Here is a 19,905-nt window from a genome sequence, read left to right on the forward strand (position 1 = left end):
GCTCATGTCTGATATGCTGAAAATCTAAATAAGATCTACAGTATTTCCTGTGTATGTACAGTGCTGTGGGGTGGTGGAAGTTGATCCTGCACTGGTTTGTAGAAGAAGGCAGTGAATATAAAAGAGGTGAAAGAGAGGAGGAGAGGTAATGGTTTTTGTCATGGGAAGAGCTCATCCAAAGCCATCACCTGTCTCTGATGCCTGTTTAATGAAGACCTCATCAAATTTGCAGATGATATCAAACTGGGGGAGCAGCTGACAGGCTTAAAGGCGGGGCTGCTCTTCAGAGGGCCCCAGACAGGAACATTATGGAATCCAGCAAGGACAAATACCAATGCTTGCCCTGGGAAGGAGGAATGCTGGCAGCTCTGCAGAGTGGAACCTGATAAATTTGGGAGCAACTCTGCTGAAAAGGACCTGTGGGTCCTGGTGGGCAGCAACATAAACACGTGCCAGTCTTGTACCCTGGCACCAACACAGTGAACAGCATCCTGGGCTGCATTAATAGCCTGCAGATTGAGGGAAATGGAAATCCTCCTTTACCTGGCACTCATAAGTCCACATCCAGAATGCAGCATCCTATTTTGTGGATGGGATAAGAATTTTCCATAAAAGGAAAATATTGCTGAGCTGAAGCAAGTTCTGTACCTCTGGAAGCTGGAGTACATGCTCCCTAAGGAGATGCTAAGGAAGGTGTGGGCTTGTTCAGCCTGAAAACAGGGGCCTGGGGGGACCTCCTGCTACATAAAAATTGTTATCCAGGAGATAGTGACACACCCTTCACAGTGATACCTGCTGGTATCACTGAGAGAGAGCAGATGAGACTTGAGAAGAAAGTTCTAGACAAGGTATAATCTTTGTCACTATAAGTCAGTCAAGCAGCAGGCTTCTGCAGCCTCTGTCCTTTGAGGTTTTCAAAATCCAGCTGCTCAAACAGCCTTGAACAGCCTGGTCACCTCCAGTGAAGGTGACCCTGCTTTGAACTGGATTGGAGTAAAGACCTTCTGAGTTCTCTCTCAGCCTGAGTGGATCTGTGGTTCTAGAACAAAGCCTGGAGCCAAAACTCTTTTTTTCCCCTTATATGTTGGGACGTGGTTATAAGCAAATGGTTCAGCCTCTGTAGTGTGTCAGTCACCTGTCTAGAAAGTGGAGGTAATGCTCTTTGTTTTCTTCAGTGGCATTTCCATATAAGATATATGGAAGGTGATGATATTTTGGATGCTTTGTCACAGTGGGTAAGGACAGCAACACAGTTAGGCTTCTAAAGTCTGCCTAAGAAGCTGATTTGTGGGGATGTTCACAGGGGTCCCAGGATGAGGGAAGACACAAGGATCTGACTCCATGTGTCAGAAGGCTAATTTATTATTTTATGATATATATTATATTAAAACTATACTAAAAGAATAGAAAAAAGGATTTCATCAGAAGGCTAGCAAGGAATAGAAAAGGAATAGAATGATAATAAAATCTTGCGTGTGACCACACAGTCTGAGACAGCTGGACTGTGATTGGCCATTAATTAGAAACAACCACATGAGACCAATCACAGATGCACCTGTTGCATTCCACAGCAGCAAATAATTGTTGTTTGCATTTTGTTCCTGCGGCCTCTCAGCTTCTCAGGAGAAAAAATCCTAAGGAAAGGATTTTTCATAAAACGTGTCTGTGACACTTGATAGAGAGGATACTGTGCATCTCTAACAGTAACTGTGAAGCTGTTTTCTGTGCGTTTACTTTCATGAAACCCCACCATATATATTTTCGATATACATTTTTAATCCCCTTAAAAGGTAGTGAGCAGCAAAATGTGTCAGTGTTAGCAACAGCTCTGACAGCAGTCTTGCTATATGCTTCTGCCAATTATGGTAACATTTGTCATATTTTCCTAGTTAATAGTTTTTTTCCTGCTATGGTGGTTGTTTTTGTGGTCTTCTCATGGGAGGGGAAGCAGATTTAGCTGCCTCTACATCAGGAGCACTGTGCTGGTTCTGCCCTGTGTATCAAACATACACTCACTGCTTGATAAACTGAAACATCTATTTTTCCCCCCCCCCACTTTTCAGCTTTAGTGATCTTTATTAAGGGATTTTTAAAGCTATCCTAGAATTTTCATGCACAGACAAGGAGATATTTGAAAAAGAAAAACAATAGTGCCCATTGGAAAAGGTTACTGAAAATTGCTTTCATTTTGTGGCATTTCAACTTTGTAAGAGTCTTTGAGGTTACATTAGAGCAGGCAGAGGTATGTACATAGAAAATTTAAGAAATCTTGGGAGCTTGAGATTTAGAATATTCTGTAATAACTTTTTTTGAACTGGTTCTTTTTTCTTCTTTTCCCTCTCTACCTGTGTTCTGCAGGAAATAAAGAAAGACATGAAGAAAGACAATACTGCCAACAAACCACCAGAGAAGCCTATAAATGAAGTTTCCAATGGAAGCCCTTTACTGTTGTCTGAGACAATTATTAGAACCAACAAAAAAGGTATAGTATATGGACATTTAACGCAGATTAAATTCAGACTCTCCAAAGAACAAAATGTAAACCTTCCTTGTTTCTAGAAATAAGGCTAGGGTCTATTTAACTGAAAAGGCATGGCAGGAATAATAATAGAAAAAATAATCTTTGTCCTCCTGGATTGGCATATATGGATGCATGTCTAATATTTCCACTTTAATTTGCACAGACATCCCTTTCTTTTTAAGGAAATCCCTCCTCCATACATTTAATTAAGGAAAGTTGTATGAGGGGATTGCTAAAGCTTATTAAAGTAAGGAAGTGGCAGCTTGCATATAAGGAGGGTTTTGCACAGGGATGTCAGTCTACATTCACATATTCATGCTTTATCTGGGACAGAGAGCTCTAAAAAAGGAAAAAAGAAGTGGAAAACATACAACTTAATGCATTAGTTTCTTGGGAAGTGTCTTTCACTGTCTTTCATTTGAGACTGGAATGTGTGCTCTTCATGTCTGGCTTGACTCCCAATGCAGATTGCTATGTAGGGTCTTGGGTGGCTAAAATGAAAGCCCCAAATCTTCTCTGTCATTCCCTAGCTCCCTGCCCTGCTTTCAGAACTATCAGAACCAAACAAAAATTTGAAAATATAAAACCTGGATTTTTCTTCAGGTTATGTTTATGCTCCTGTTTTTTGTAGGAGGACAATTGGGTCTGTGCAAGAGATGTGCGGTAACTTTTTCTGGAGAATTCACTCGACAGTTCCTTGCTTGCTGTCTTATACAGAATATCTGCTCCCATTAATCATTGCTGTAATGTAATTTCCATTGTAGTGTGCCTTCTACACTTTTAGGACTGTTATGGACATTTCCTATTATGTATTATCAGCTAGCATTTTATTTGAGCTGCAGTTTCAGTAGAGGTCTTAAGGTTTACAGCAGCAAGTGAAGAAGAATTGATAATTTTTGCAAAATGTATTATTCCTTTAAAATGTGAAGCAGACTAATCTCTACCTCTTTTGCAAGGATTGATATCCTCTTAAAGAAAAGATTGGAAATAAATCTCAGAAAATTTTGTCTTTTGAGCTTGCAATGTTGTCTTGAGTCTAGAGACACGTCCAAAATTTCTGCTTTGGGTCATAAGTTTTTCAAGCAACAGCAGAATTAAATTACTAAGAATTATTATTTTTCATGGCTGCTATACAGAACCATATGAGTAGTTGGGAAATTATCTAGGGACCAAGTTTGTTCCATATTGCTTCTGCTGCTATTTGGAGAAGGCTAATAGCTGTGGCAGATACAGAGATTTGTTTCAGTCACAAGGGGATAGCACTCCAAATATGGATCTTAGAGCACTTTCTCCTCCTTTCTCTTCCCTCTGGCTAGAAGCTTTAAAGGATTCAGGAGAGAAACATTTTCTGTCCCTAGCTGAAGAATACAAACCCTCATATTTACTGAGATGAGAAAAGCAAAGTCTGACATGAGGACCTGTAAATTGAGGCAGGGGTTAGGTTTGGCAGTAGCAGATTTCATATGAGGAGGTTGTTTCATTGGGCTTGGCTGGTGGGGATTGCCCTTCTCATGGCCATCTGTACATCGTGTCAGGGCTGGTGCACTGTTCATGCTGGCTGCTTCTCCTCAGCCATTTCTGCTGCTGCAGAGGAAGCAGGTGCAGGAGGCCCTGATCTGGCACCACAGCCAAGGATGCACAGGGCACAAGGCAGGAGAGCTTCACCCCGTTTTTCCTGGGATCAGTTTGAGCATGGTGCCATGGTAGCCTTGTTTAAGTGTGGAGAGTTGAGAAACCCAATTGCTGCTGGGTTCAAAAAGAGTTTTTTAAGATCTATGTGGCAAATCTCCTTGTGGAAAGTGTTGCCATATTGAAAAGGGAGCCCTAAGTGCTATGGGTGTTGCTTTCTTCAAGTGTTCTTGTCCTGGAATTTTTATTAAATCCTAACTCAATCTGTTTACTGATCACAGAATATGACCTGAAAGACATGAAAAAGGGGACAGGATGTTTGTGTTTGGTTCATTGGTTGGTTTTTTTTCTTTTGTTCTCTTTGTTGTTAGGAAGTGAGTAGGACAGGGGCACATCTAGAGGTCTTTAGCCACTGTTCAGCAGTGAAAGTGGTAGACAGTATTATTTATTTGCTTGGTCAATGTAATCCTGCTGCTAACTTAAGAGCAGATCTGGTGATGTGGGAGTGAAGCATTCTGTGCTGCTGCATTGTTTTTATGACCAAGATGATGAAAATAATGCTATTCTACTGCTGTGGTGTTATATTGTGTAGTTTTACTACTTAACTTGGTTGGCCTAATTTAAGTGTCAGCACTTTAGCAAGCATTTACATTTTGAGGAGAGGAATCTTGGCCTCTTGGGCTTCTGGCTTGTAGAGAGTTTTTCCTTGAGTAATATTGACAAGTGTCCAACAGTGGTATTCAAGGAAAATAGCTAAACTATTTGTAAGAAACATCTAAGTAACTAAGAGGAAAATAATTAATTTCTCAACTAAAAAGGTATTTAGGATCCAACTTTATATCCTGTGTTTTTCAGGCTAATTATTTCTAAGTACTGTATTGAAATTAGGGGTTCTAATAATAAAATCAGTGTAAATTGAAATAAGTGGCTGCATAATATTTATTTGCTGACTGAGGTTAAACCACAACAGTAATGGGTGTTGGATTACACATGTAGCATAGGAACAAATTAAAGTTGGTGTAACTCCACCAGCAGTAGCTTACCTGGATTATTACTTCCATTACATAGTGAGGGTTACAACTGGTTGTACGTCACCATTTGTGAATCGCTCAGGTTTTTGTTACAAAGGCCAAGAGGAGATGGAAGGATTTGATTTTTTCTGCTTTTCACTGTGGGCAGTAAAACCAGAATATGTCTCATCCTTTAATGTTTCTTGTTGACCACAGATATTAGTGACCTAATGGAAAAAACAGTAGTGACCACTTCTGTCGTGGACATAATTTAGTTTAGGAAATACTATGGAACTCTTGCTAAATCACTAACTGTTGGCCAAATTACCACACTAATCTTCCTAGGTCAGGTATTTTAACATGTATTGCTTTTTCAGATAGGCAGGGCTTTATTTTTTCTGATTTATTGCAGTGGCTTATCCAGATTTATGAGTAACTTCCATATATTCTGGGTGGCACTGCCTTAGGCTGCCTATTGGCAAAACCTGGTTTATACTTGCCTCATTAAGATGTTGAGATCTGCTCCAACATGGTAGAGATGGCAATTAACATCCAGGAAATTGAGCATTTTAATTTAGCACTGCAATGTGCTCATTCTTCACCTCTGGAAGGCTCAGGAAAGGACAATTTGCTGGAGTGTGGGGATGGGGTTTGGGAAGCATGATGGCCTCGTGCTTTCCCTGGCTGCTCCCAGGGCTGCAGCAGCTCTGGGCTGGTTTGATGGTGCTTCAGGTGCTGCAGTGCCAGCCCTGTCCATTCCCTTTTCTGGGGACAAAGGCTGTGGCACCTGTCTGTAGCTGCAGGAATGTCAGATGTTGGTTGGCTTGCATATTCATTGCCAGAAACTGGGAAGGATTGTTTTTTGCTTCTTCCTATGGTTCTTAACTCAAGAAAATACTTTCCTCACCATAAGTGGGTCTTTGAGTGTAACTTTTCCCTGCTTCAGAGTTTTTTTTTGTTGGCATATAGAACTGTTGTTCTAAAACTTTTATAAATCTGAGATTTAAAAAAAATATATTAAAAAAATGGCTTTTTTTTCTATTTAGAATTGGCATTGTTGCACGTTGGTAATAGCAGGATGGGAAAGTCTTTTATTCTCCGAGAGCATTTTCAGATGGTTTGAAAAAAGCAAAATTATTGCTATTGTTGCAATTATTTAATAACATAAGAAAATTACAACCAGGTCCTGGAACAGAAAACACTGAAAGAGATATTTTTTTTTTTTTCTTAAATGCTTTTCCAACATGGTGAAATTTCATCTCTTTTAAGTTAACTTTCAAAATCTAAAACAAGATCCAAAGTTGTACAACTGTTTCAGATCTGTCATAAATTCAGTATGATCTTCATTCAGGTATAAAGGGACATAATGGAAACTTGCCTTCAATAAGCTTTAACTGTTAAATAGCTATAACTTATTTTAGACTGGTTTTGTTCTGATTTTTGAGTATCCTATTTTTAAGTATCTTATTCCTTGTGCTGTTTTGTGTGTCTGGGAACAAGAGCCAACTTGCTTAGGTCAAGTTGCAAAACTGGAACTGATAAACTGTATTTTGTAAGTAAACTAACAACAATTGTTATATGAGTAAACATCTTTGAGGCAAAGATATATTGCCTTGTCAGATATATTTGTTTTCTATAAACTGTAATTGCAGGCTGCATTGAGCCAGCAAATCTGGAACAGCTTATCATGTGTTACATGCTCTTAATCAAAGCCAAATACTGAGAGCAAGGAAAGTTTTTTCTAGTTCTCTTGAGAATTATTTAATTTACCTTCCAGCCTACATTTAAATAATAGAGAGCATTTGCATGCAATGCTAAAAGGGAAGTTTTGTGTAAATAGGTTTGCTGATATAATAGGTTTAATTGAGGAATAAATAACAAGTCTGTTATATGCAAAACTGAGATTAAAGACCATTTTTGTAAATTAGAGAAATGGGAAAAGTATTTTGCAAGAAAAATGCTTCATCATTTTGTTCGATAGTTTTTTTTATTATTGGGATATAAAAAGGCACCCTGTTTATTAGAAGCACAGACTGTTGGCTTCTCAGCATATGAGTGTGTTGACTCAATCTTTTATTAAATAATCTATGTAAGCTATGATTTTGGTAATATTTTTCAACAGCAAGGCAAACTTCAAAATCTTTTTCATAAAATATTTTATTACCAAGAAGTGGAAGTGGCTGCCTTCATCACGCTTGATGAGGTGTCTGACCCTCAGTATGCTGAGCTTTGGTTTTCCTTTCTAACACAGTAAGTTTGAAGGCATTGATCTTTTGTTGGATTATTCTTCTGCTGTTTACACATTCAGGCCCTTTCCACAGACAGGCTTTGGTGTTCCCTTGCAAATACTGCCAGCTTCAGAGAAATTATTGCTAGCAGGGAAAAAAAATTCCTTTCATTTCTAAGATCTGCTAATTGGTGTATAATCAGTACACAGTTTACACAAATATGCACAAGAACATACTGCTGAGCCTATTAAGGTTAAAATATGCATGCAACATATGACACCAACCCAAAATGAGACATAAAAAATTAATGGCACAGGAAACTTGAATGTGCAAAATATTTATTCTTTGGGTTTAAATACCATATCTGCATATGCATATGTAGTGTCTCAGATGATACACATTTCCTTTAAAAGTACTGGTTTTTGAAAATAAGGGTGGAAATTATCCCAGTATTTAGGTAAGCTACACTGCCCTGGAAGTCAATGCCTTCAGTTCAGAGAGGCAGGAAAAGACACCATTCTGTGCTGGACATGTGGGTGTGACATTGACATGATTTTTTTTGTGGCTGGAAGAAACATCTCAGTGCTGTCTTCTTGGCAGGAGTGGAATGGGTGCTCACTCGTTCTTTTCAATCCCATCTTGTTTATGAGTTTAATTTAAAAAATGACTTGAGACACATAAAATCTAAATTTCTTTTCCTGTGTTATGGTCATTTGCTACCCTGGTATTCAGTTAAGGTTTCATAATCTATCCAGATTCCAGTATTTTTTCCCAGGAGATAATTTATTTTCTGGTTATTTACTGTGCAGTGCCCCCATCTTTTTTTTTTTTTTTAATCCCAATTGCTTACCCTTTCTTTTCAATTACTCCTTTCTTGTAGTCTTCAAAATGCATGAACGAAGAGCCCTGACTTAGTTTCTGTAATTTTGAATTGTTGGATCCATCCACTGGTGTGGCATGCTAGTTCTGTGCAGGAACAGCCTATAGAAACAAGGAGTCACTCTGGGTTTGGAGTGAAATCCCAGGTTAATTCTGTCCTCTGGGCATCTGTTTGCCTCAGTGGCTCTCTTGTGTGTCAGATATTTAGCTCAGGGAATGCCATTTATGGACCATGCTGGGAAACACTAAACAAAACCACAGCCGCTGCATCAAGGAGCTGACTGTACACACATCTGTGTGTGTATCTATTAAACAAGGTAACAGAGAACTAAAAAAAAAAGTAATGCAAGAGAAGAGAAGATGCCATATTTGGGCAATTGCCAGCTGTCTGAGCACGCTTGCTTTAATAAAATATTTAGATCTGGATCTGCATTTGGAAACTGGGAGATTGGTATGGAGAAAATTGGGACAATGGTTTAGAATTTAGTTTTTTCCTGTTGGATGCTGGACAGGACAGAGAAGAGGCAGAAGATGACCTTTTCATATGGAGCCTAAAGAGATGTGGGAGAGCAGTTCCTGCTGAGCATTCCCAGCAGCTTCCAGATGAAACAGAGGGAGGTAGTTATGGAAACAGATCTGGTCATAATTTAGTTTGTTGGTTATTTTTATTTATCTAGACCCAGAATTATATTTGTATCAATGAAAAAGCGGAGGGAAGTGAATTTTTAAGGAAGAGAGTGAGAGAGAACAAGAGAAGTGATGGAACAGGGCTACAGGGAGTGTTGAAAGAATAAGGAGGAGAAAGTATTTTTGCAAGTAATTTATGTTTATGCACATACTCAAAAATGATGTTGAGGAACAGTGTGGAGAGTGGCAGCTTCTTTTTCATGAACACTGAAAAACTTTTGTCTAATCGGTTAAAGGATTTTTTTCATTTCTAAAAGCTTTGCAATACATTTTACATGCCTGAAGTATAAAACTGTCAGGTATATAATTTATCATTTGTATGAGCCATTTGCAAACTCACTTTATCACAATATGTGGTAACTGTCCACAAGGTGCTAGTCAAAAGCAAACGTTGTCAAACTCAGGTGCAAAATGTTTTTTATTGAAATCTCTTTTAAAGAATGCAAAAGGCAATAAAATATTCTGGTTGTTGAAGTAACAACAGCAATAAAACCTCCTCTTGTCTCAAAACTACCTTTGCCCACCACAAAAGTGGCTGTTGATTTTTCCACGAGGTTCTGCAGATAGATGTCTCCCTGCAGGCAGCAGTTCTGTCCCTCTCGGTGCTGCTGGATAATTCACCTGGCACCCAGCAAGGCCTTGCTGCCCTTGAGGTCTGTCCCTGACCTTTCTCCTCTAGACTGGCTGTGTCTGTCTCCTTTAGCCTTTCATCTGGGTGGTGTGGGATTTTTGAGAAAAACATGGCTAACTTGATTTGAAAATTACCAGATCAACCTTTCTCCCCTGTCCCTTCTCGCCTGTAATTAAGGAATAGCAGAAGATGAGCAGGGTGGTTCAGCAGATGCTGAGCCTTGGAGCAAGACTTTGGGATCTCTGTGTTTTTCCCAGTGCCAAGACACATCTGGCAGCTGTGATAGGAGAGAGTTAGATTTCTTATTCTGTGATAGAGACAATGAAGGCAGAGGAGAAATGCAGGGATACTGCTGTGGAATATAGAACAAAACCCTATCTGGACTGAATTTTGGGGCCAAGAGAATATACTTTGATTGTGCAAGTTTACTTTGACTGTGCAAGTTAATATATTTTCCACGAACTCTGAAACTTTGCAGGTGTACTTTAAACTGGGTCAGTAACACATTTTTTGTTGTTCCTTCTGTTATCTTGATGAATTTGTAACTGCTAAGTTAAATATGCCCCTGTAAATGTGCAAGCACACTGACAGGCAGATCTTAAGCTCAGAGTTTCTTCACCTTTGCTTGATGGGGTGGTAGCTGGGATGGTGCTGTGTTGATTTTGAGGAGACAGGGAGCTGGTGTTAGCCTTTCCTGTGGGCTGGAGCTGGGGCTGTGCAGCTGTTTACATCCTTCCCCCATGGCTTGTAGATAAGAGTAAGCTGTACTATGTAAGTTACAGCACTAATCAGCATCCTGAGGTAGCTGAAGGTCTCTGGCTCCTGGACAATCATAAAATCCTTTGGAAGATTTCCGGGGTTGTAGGTGAGAAGCAGAGCCTGTCAACAGCTTCCTTGGGTCTCCTTCAACTGGCAGTGTCATGCAACATGGATTGAAGGCCTAAATAAATTGGATAAATGATTGATATTAGAATTTCTTTTTTAACCCATTAAGCCCCCCTGTAAAAATATTTTTGGATGTAGGTGAAAGTTTAATGTAAACATATACCTTTGTATTTTTTTAAAATAAAAGCTCCATACTTGTGCTGTCTGCATTGCATCAAGTGACTTATTCTGCTGCTGTTGAGTCACTTCAGTGTAGGACACCTGTTGATTTCTGTCTACTTGGATCAGCAGGAAACTACAATTATTATTCAAGACTTCCTCTTCTGATGGAATGGTGTTTTCAAACCCAGGTTGGAACAAACTTCTGCAGAAAGTGGCTAGAATGTGCATGGCAAAAAGGACCTGTGGCTGCTGGTAGGAAGGAGCATCACTGTTTGGGTGGTTTAGGAGAGCTGGGCAGAGTTCTGCTCAGGAGTGTGCTGTCCTAGGAACCTCTGAGCCAGTTTCTTGTGGGGGTTTGGACAGCAGTGTGTGTCTGGGGAGGGGCTTTAACTCTGAATGCATTTTGCAGAGGCATTTTTCACCTCTGCTTTTGCCCTGCTCCCTTTCCTACGTGCATACATGCAATCTCTAGAGTGGTTTAAGCAAAGCTTTGCTGTTCTCTGCAAGTAGCAATAAACAGTATGAAAGCAATGCCCATCAGGCACATTGTTCAGGCTCTTTTATGATGTATGATAGAGTCTATGAAACATTTTACTTTCAGGAATTGATACATGCTTTAAAACCAGTCTTCTAATAAAGCACCATGCCTGGAATAAACTTGTTACTACATTCATTTTAATTATTTTTCACACACTATGTGGAATACTTTGATTCATTGGGTTAAAAGCCCCTGAAATTAGGGGAATTTGCTTTGCTATAACTAGATTTGAAAACCACATGTAGGTATCAGACAGTGCTAACAATGCATGACCTGAATTATCCTAAGATGGTGGTTTTAGCTATTTTGGCATTCAGGTTTTGAATTCCTGTATTATGTAGGTGCAGTAACTCCAATAACAAGATAGTTTGCCTGCAAAGGTATATTTCTAGTTTCTGCTGGTTTGAAGTTTCCCAAATTTTATTCATTGAGTGCTTCATACATGTTTTATCTCATTTCAGAATTTTCTTCTTTACAGTCTACCCTACCATTGTCAAGGTGCACACAGCATGGGACCTTGTGCTATTATTAGTCATGTGTTGTGATGTATAGCACCATTAACCCTGTTTTTTTATGGTTATATCACTGTTTTCTAATGTTATTTCACAGTTAAGATGCACCAGTCATTTGCATTAGCTCCTATTCTATATCTTATTGCATTCCCTTTTCAATTATAAATACATGTTTATGCCTCTTCCTTTCTTGCAGTTAATTTGTAGAATCATCCTCTATAAAAATTCAAAGCATGTTGCTGATGATGGTTAGTTTCCAAGCTCAATGGTAGGGTGGTTGTGCTTGACAAGGGAGTGAAATGTGGAAGTGCTGACAAGTGGCTGATGGCTGATTCTTGGCCCCAAGCACAGGACTGAGATATGAGAGATTATTGCTGTTGTTATTATCTGTCACACAGCAAGAGCCGCTCTTTCCCAACTTCGGCGCCGACTTTATTTAGAAACAGAAGTGGAGGCTGGGCAGAGTTCCTCGTGGTGAGAAGCAGCTCCCTGCAGATGCCCAAATGAGCTGGGAATTGCTGCAGTCAGCAGGGGGGATGTGCCACTGGCATGGTCTCTGTCTGAGCTGCACTGCTCTGGTGAAGGCCCTCACGACTCCAGCTTGTACTGCAGGATCTTCTGTGGCTGTGAATTTGTGAATCTGCCACTGTGTTCCACAGACTTCCAGAGAGCGCTGGCACCACTGTGACAGCCCAGGATATATCTGCTTTCCCCCAAGAAATACTTGGCTGCATCAGAATCTGTTTCTGATATTGTTTTGTCTAGGGACCAGATTTTACCAGCTCTCTACCCAGGGAGTACTTAGCCTGGCACTGACAATATGCTACTATGGCAATTCTCAGATTAATACCACACTATTTTGACTTTCCATTAACTCTGTTCATCATAATACTGTTACTTCAAACACAATTTGTTAATATATTTTTTCATTACAGTATGATAATATTTTTATTAATGATGTGTCCAAGCCTGATGCCATTGTTAAGACCTCTTTAAGGATTTCAGGTATTTATTTTATATTTCCAAGCTGGTTGTTCTGTCCTGTACTAACACGTTTCATTACTATACATTTAGTACCAGATGTACTTTGTTCTGGCTTCTGTTAGACTCCTGTTAGATTCCAGATGTCCCTGATCTATAGAGTCTGGTATCTAGCTCTGCAAAAGCTGCAAGATGCAGTGTCAGCCATTTTTGCTTCATTTTGCAACTGCAGTCATTAGGCTTGGTGTTTTTTAGACCTAGGAATTCTCTGCTAGACTACTGACTCAGCATAGTGTTATCCTAAATTATAAGGGTCACAGTCACTTCTGGGAATTCATAAGAGGTCAGGAAGTCTCCAGGAAATTATTTAATAAAAAAGGTCTCGTGACCTTAAGAAAACCAAAAGATTCAGTCACATGTGTGGCAGTTATCGAGCAAGTAGAGTAGTGGAAAACAGAAGTAACAAATGTAAATATTAGCCTGAGGCTGTAGTTTCATGAAGATGTTAAGCTTGCATTGCCACCAAAAAAAAGAGTAATTTTTTCCTTTTTTTGTTCTTCCTGTGTTCTGGTACAAATATTTGGCTACATTGTGGGCCAGATGAGGAGAATGATCAAGGTTAGCATTAAACTAGCAAGAGAAAAGCTTGTTTTTAATAGCAGGTCTGTTCCTTGCCTACCTCCTCATGCTGCTTCACAAGCACTTGATCTGACAGGGTGGCAAGGGGTGTTGCAGGACCTGCAGGAGCAGAAGGATCAGTGCTACTGCCTTTTATTTGGTTGCAGGTGAAACAGTTCCAAAAGTTCTATGAGAGAGTGATGGTTTGTCAAACTTTTTGAAAGCAGGTTCGAAGTCATTCAATTAAATCAACTGCTAAAGAAAATTGCTCTCTTGCTAGTTTCTATTGTGAATATTGCTTTTCACTTTTCTCTTGTGTTGGGAAGGTACAAGCATTGGTCATTGTCCAGAAAAACCATCATTGCAGTTGCATACTGAATTCTTCTTATGCAGATGCCTTCTTGCCTGCCAATTCTATGACTTTTAATCACAGAACTGTTTTGGAGATGGATTTCATTGCTGACACAGCTGACTGGAGCCAGAGGCCTATTTATTCACAGCTTATAAGTTTGAGGAAGTAACTTCTCATTCATGTAGCAGGAGTAATGGAAAAGACAAGAGGAACTCAACAGTTATTTTTAGGAAAAGATAGTGTTTATCCCAGCAAAACTAAAAATGTTGTTGAGACATTACGCACTTGAAACCTAGACAGTTGTGGTTTTGTTCTTCCATAATTATTTTAATGTGAAGGAATTTCTCTTAATGCATACTCTACAGCCCTGTCAGCTTCAGTAGTTCTCCACATACATTTTTATATCTATTCAAATTGCTATTTTCCTATGTGGTATATGAAAAACCACTGAAAAGCTGGAAATCAATAATTCCAGAAAAATAGTAAACCTGATAATGTGCTTTCAAATGCACAAAGAACATTTTGCCCATAAAAGTAATATTATTGATCAAAAGCATCAGCATAAGAGCTGACAATAGTTTTGTAGCAGACTGTGTGATTCAGAAGGAGAAAGTAGTGAAAGGTGTACAGATGCCATTAAAAAGGCAACTAAGTTGGTAAGGTATGAAAGCAGCCTGCCTGCTTGCCCAGCATCTGGAAAGTGTGGAAATCTCCTGTCTAAGGAGAACAGAACAAAATATGAAAAGGACAGTAAACTGGAAGGAATTGCTTGGTTCAACATGGAGAGCTCCAGCACTTTGGTTTACATGATGCTGAGGAATCTTAGAGTTAGGGGGCAAGTTTTGGGTGGTGGCCAGTGAAACCTGGGGAGAGAAGTAGTTTGTGTAATGCTGCTGAGGAGGGAGAAAAGACAAAGATTAGGGAAAGTTTTGGTGGCAGGGTCAGAAGGGGATCTTGCGTGCCATTGCACTCTTGGATAGAATTAGCAGAGCGGTGCAGCTGGATTCCAGGGGTTTGTTAATTTGGCAGGAAGTTTCATCCTTGCACAGATCAGAACTGACATGAAGTCATGCCTACTCACAGTGAGTTGGCAGAAGTGGAAATGGTTGTGGCCCTAGAGGCAGAGCCAAAGGGGATTGAGGTGAGGAGTCATGCAAGTGTGACATGCCCAGATGTATCATGGAGTGGGGAAATCTGGGTTAGCTGCTGCATGAGGGACTTGCAGCAAGCAAAGCAGCAGAGGTTTTTGACATAAAGTTCAGTACAGCTTAGGAGTTGGCATTTGGAACAGTGTATTCAGACAGGGTTACTTCTGTACAGAAGCCTTTCAGTGTCTAATTTAAAATCCGTGAAAACTAGCAAGAAGCTGAAAATACAGGGTAAACATCACTAGAAAGGTGGTTGGCAATAGATCCCTTGAATAAGAGACAGAATATTTCGTTTGTTTATTACTTGCAATTTTGAGAATTATGGAAATTAAAAGGCAGACAAGCTTTTATTATGAAGACTGCAAACCCAACCAGCACAGTTCTGCAGTCAGGTTGTAGGAAGTTCTGTGCCAAACACTGGGTAATCAAGTGTGAACTCACCATTTCCAGAGAATGGCAGAGTGGTTAAAATCCAGCACATAGGTTTGTTTGGACTATGCCTTTGCTGTGTTTTGGGGCTTTCCCACCATTTGTGTTGTGAAATTCAATGCTTGATGCAAGAGTGAGACACTGCTCAAGTGGTTATTTGAAGTTAATGTTTAGAAACATAATGCAAGCTACATTATCTTTGGGACCAAAAACAATTATTGTGGAAATGGACCACTTTCTGGCAGTCTGCAGTGTAAAGGAGACAGATCTTTAGCAGCTATTTCATTATGTAAGGTGTTAAAGGTTTTATTAGATTTTCAGCTTTTCAGTGTAAATACTGGACCTAACACCAAGAAACTACTACTACACTGAAGGGTATTGTTTTCCATAAGCAGACAACTGATTATTATACAATATAGAAAACTATGAGGGTTTTATTTTCTTCCTTACTCTTCTTGTTTTTCAAATCCTAAAAGGTAGTGTGGGAGACAAAACTGCTTTTGAAATAAAAATTTTACTATGTCCTTGAAGAGGAAAAGACAAATTTATCATTAAGAGATTCTTCAATAATGGTGTATATCTTCATGAAAACTTAATTGTTAAGGTCCCGAAGGAAACTTATTATAAACCTCATTTCATGATATGAAGGCTCTGATGTTGTTTTCTGAATACATATATAGTGATTTGCATATGAGAGAAGAGTCCTTGAAATCATAACACCAAAGACACTGTTGTCCTGTGACATTCTGGAGGTCTTTGCTACTAGGAATTTTATTCTAATTTCTTAATGGAACAAATACTTTTTTAACAGCATCTGTTTATTCACCCTATCACCCTTGGTTTTTTGAACCCTCTGCCTGAGGTTTCAAAAACCAGCTACAGTTGGCAAAAGGGTCGAGGAACATAATTATTGCGTAATTATAGGAACACAATAGTTCTTTTAAATTGAAAGTGGAATAGGGGAATTAGTGCTTCTAAGGGAATGAAAACCTCAGTTCTGAGAGGCAACAGGCAGTGGCCAAGCCACACAGGGGTGCTGGCCAGTCAGTCAGCACCTGTGCTGCTCTGAAGCAGTCCCAGCATCTACTGTTGCCTTCCCAGCTGGGCAGATGTAGGACACAAGTGGAAGCTGGGGCAAGATGTGGTGGGAGCAGGTTGAGGTTATTAGAAGGCATTGGGTGCTGTGGGAGGATGGATTGTAGGAGAATAGAGACAGTGCTGAAGGCAATCTCACCCCTGAGGCGCTGCAGCTGTACTGATTGCCAAAGAGTAGGAACAACCCTGCCCTTAACAGGCCACAGCTATGGCCAATAAGGATGGGTGCTATAAAAGAGTGGGTTAGCTTCTCAAGAGGACTTGGAAGTTGTGCGGTGAGGAGGAAGGGTCAGGTGGGTGTGCAAGGGACAGGAAGGAGTCAGCTGTCCATGCAGAAGAAAGAGAAAAGGAGTCAGTGTTGTGAGTAGCTGCTTGTGGGAATTCACAGAGAGAAGGTATGAAAGTTTTACAGTAAGATAATGAACTGGTGCCAAGCACCAATGACAACAATTGGTGCCCCATATGGGGATGAGTCCTGACAGGGTGAAAATCCATGGTTCTCCAAGCTTCACTAGTCCTGCTGCTCATGAAAGAATTATTGGATGCCTTTGGATGTCATGTTCTTTGTGCTAAGATGAAATAATTTAATAACATGGAGATGTATGTAGAAGTTTCATGGAAGTGTATATAGAAATTTCATGTATTTCTAGGCAGACGAAAAAATCTTTTTTTCACTCACCTTATGTCATCTTTGTCAAAATAAAGAGCAAAAATGAGGAAGTTTATCTTCCTGATTTCTCTATGATGATAAAAGTAAACATTTGTTCTGGAGTATTTTTATTACAATGATGGTTTAATTTCACCTTGTATTTCAGCTATCTTAGTGGAAGCCTTACCAGTTAAGAAGAAAGAGACAAAGGAAAAGTGCTAAAGAAAGGCTGTCTGCTATTCCCTAGTGAAATGCCAATCCTCATAGTTACAGTTCTGGTATTTTCTTTTTTATCCTAAGTGGCATTTGCTGCAGATAAGATCGTAAGGGAGTTTGGCTCAGCCTGGCAAGCTGAAGGATGGGTTACACTAACACATGCTTTGTAAACAAGGAAAGGCATAAAATATATGAAATTGGATTTCTCTGGGTTTGCTGACAGCTCACACCTGGTTGCAATAATAAACTCTGCTCTTGGTATCTTTACCTGTCAAAGGCTGGCTCAGAGGAAGGAGAATGCCTTCAAGAAGCTTGGGAGGCTTGGTTGGATTTCAGCAATCAAGCTGTAGACAAGGAAGATTAATGACAGAGAAATAAGACAGAGTCATGGGGCATAAGGATTTTAAAGAATAGCCTTAAAATAGGGTGACAGCATAGCTCAGATTGGAAGGCACCTCTGGAAAAGGTCTGGGTCGGCCCTCTGCTCAAGCAGGGACAGCCAGAGCCACTTGCCCAGGATTGTGTTGAGTTAGGTTTTGATTATCTCCAAGGACAGAGACTCCACAAACTCTCTGAGAAACCTGTGCCAGTGTTTGATCATCCACACAGTAGGGAAACCTAAACAAAAACAGCAACAACAAAAATTAAGAAAAATGTTAGCTGTAGTTCATTAAGCAGAGATCCTAGTCCAGTCCTAGTCCATCAAAAGCACTACTTCCCTACTTTTCTGGCTGCTGACCAAATAGAAATATACTGTACAGACAGGAACTTGTAGCCTTGAATGCTCAGGGCACAAGTTGTAAGTTATTGCAGGTTAAAGCCACACTGTGTCCCAGGCTAGTATCTTGAAATGAAAACTTACTGCTCTATATTTACTAAAAAGGTCATTGTGCCTGGAAAAAAAAAAAGGACTGGATAAGAGGATAGCAGGAAAGGCTGAGAGGAATAGGTTGTGGATGGGGTGACAGCACAGGTGAAAAGGTTACCAGGAGTAAATGTTGCCCATAGTCCATTAGCCCATGCCAGAAGACTTGAAGGTCCAAGCCATGTTGCTGTATTGCAGTGCTGGGCACTGCTGCAGTGTCTTCCTCTCTTGCCAGTGCTCTCCTGTTAGGCATCTCTCAGGCACAGATGACTGTCCTGGGCTGGCCTCAGGAATGCATTGCATCCTTTAACTGCTAACTTCAAACACAGGAGCTTTTAGAGATTTATGTGTATTTCTTTTAACACCACACAGCTGGACAGCACTGGAACAATTTAATATTCAGTTGCCTATCGTCAAAAATTTACTTGGGTGAATGTGCTATCAGTCCTTTATTTCTCCCTTTCATAGCACGGTAGTCATTTAAAACAGAGGATGCATATATAGGCATCAAAGAATATTTTATATATATATATATATATATATCTATATATATCTATATATACACACACCAAAGAATAAAGTGATGAGAAATCTGAATATGTGCAGGGTAACTAAGAGGTAAATCCAGCCCTGGAAATAAGGGCAGGTCACATGAGTAGAAGAAAAAAATTTAACATAGGCAAAATTGGAAGATAACAGTGATGCGTTTTATAAAGAAGCTGTTGCTGTATCATTTGAAATCAGCAGAGAATCAGTCAGAGGAGAGAAGGCAGATGATAAATGATTCATTTGCTTTCCTCCTCCTTGAGATCCCTTTCTTTGCCAGCTTGAGTTAACAGATGTCTTAAAGATTATGAATTCACAGGAAAAATAATGCAAGACAATGGGCAGCCAAGACAGTATTCTGATAGTCTAAATATTTTGTTCTTCATATGTTATCAGCTATTGAATCTCAAAATCTAGAAAAGCTCTTGTATTAAGGAAGGAATTTGCTCACAAACACTTTGGTTCAATGAGAAATGGTTCTTCTGTATTTGAACTATAATCTCTTTTGTTCATTGTGATCCAGCCTTTGGTTACAGGCACGTCAGCTGGGCCTGGGGAAACATGAAGACTGATTTTCTGTTGTGCTATACATCAAATAAAGTCTTATTGCAGAACTTTGTGATCTTTGGTGAGAATGAATTCAAAGGACACTTATCTTTAATGGTATGAAATCCTTCAAGGTTAGCTCAGTGCAGTCTGTTTTCAGCTTCAGTAGGGGACCATTTCTCTGCAGTCACTGTTCACTAGGTGGGATTTTTGTATGAATATGCTAAGCCCTTTAGGGATGGGAAGTTCCACCCTCCAGGTTTGTGTTGAAGATGCCAAAGAATACTTTAGGAATACCAAGATTTGTTACAATGAAAGTTTTGCAACCTGAAACAAACATGACAGTGTATTCTTTGAGGGTTTCTACATTGAAAACACATTGCATTTACAGTACCAGAAGCAGAATAAGATGTGAAATAATTATTCTGACTCAAAAGGGCTCATTGATATACTCCCTCTTTAAGAGAAAGGCTAGACACATTGGTGAATATCTTGTCATTTATGTATATCTCTGTGCTAACTGAAGTGAAAACTGAAGAACTGAGGGCTCTGAAGTGGCTGCCAATACTGTGCACTGTTAAATTACCAAGGAGTTGTGTTTGCAGGGCCACTCTGTGCTTGTCTGCAAGCAGATGTGTCACCATGAAGTGCTAAGTTCTGTACTACAGCCCTGGTCTGCAGTTAGATGGACCCTCTGTCTTCCTCTCTTTCCACACACAAATTTGGCTTTGTTCACTAAGCTGTGTGGAGTTCAGAGGTCTTTTACATGCATACATAT

At 39.7% G+C, this 19,905-nt stretch overlaps 1 protein-coding gene across 5 annotated transcripts in view; it reads left to right on the forward strand.

The window, feature by feature from the left end:
- SH3KBP1 (SH3 domain containing kinase binding protein 1) overlaps positions 1–19,905 on the forward strand; it is a 212,147-nt gene that overhangs the window by 75,705 nt on the left and 116,537 nt on the right. For 4 of the 5 annotated variants that reach the window (XM_064707594.1, XM_064707574.1, XM_064707585.1 and 1 more), the window contains one exon: positions 2,359–2,482. In XM_064707594.1, the coding sequence (XP_064563664.1) occupies positions 2,359–2,482 (124 nt within the window). Of the gene's footprint in view, positions 1–2,205; positions 2,213–2,358; positions 2,483–19,905 lie in introns of those variants that run through there. The other variant, XM_064707603.1, reaches the window with a different exon arrangement.

This window comes from Zonotrichia leucophrys, chromosome 1, assembly GCF_028769735.1.
Source record: "Zonotrichia leucophrys gambelii isolate GWCS_2022_RI chromosome 1, RI_Zleu_2.0, whole genome shotgun sequence".
In the NCBI taxonomy this organism is placed as follows: domain Eukaryota; kingdom Metazoa; phylum Chordata; class Aves; order Passeriformes; family Passerellidae; genus Zonotrichia; species Zonotrichia leucophrys.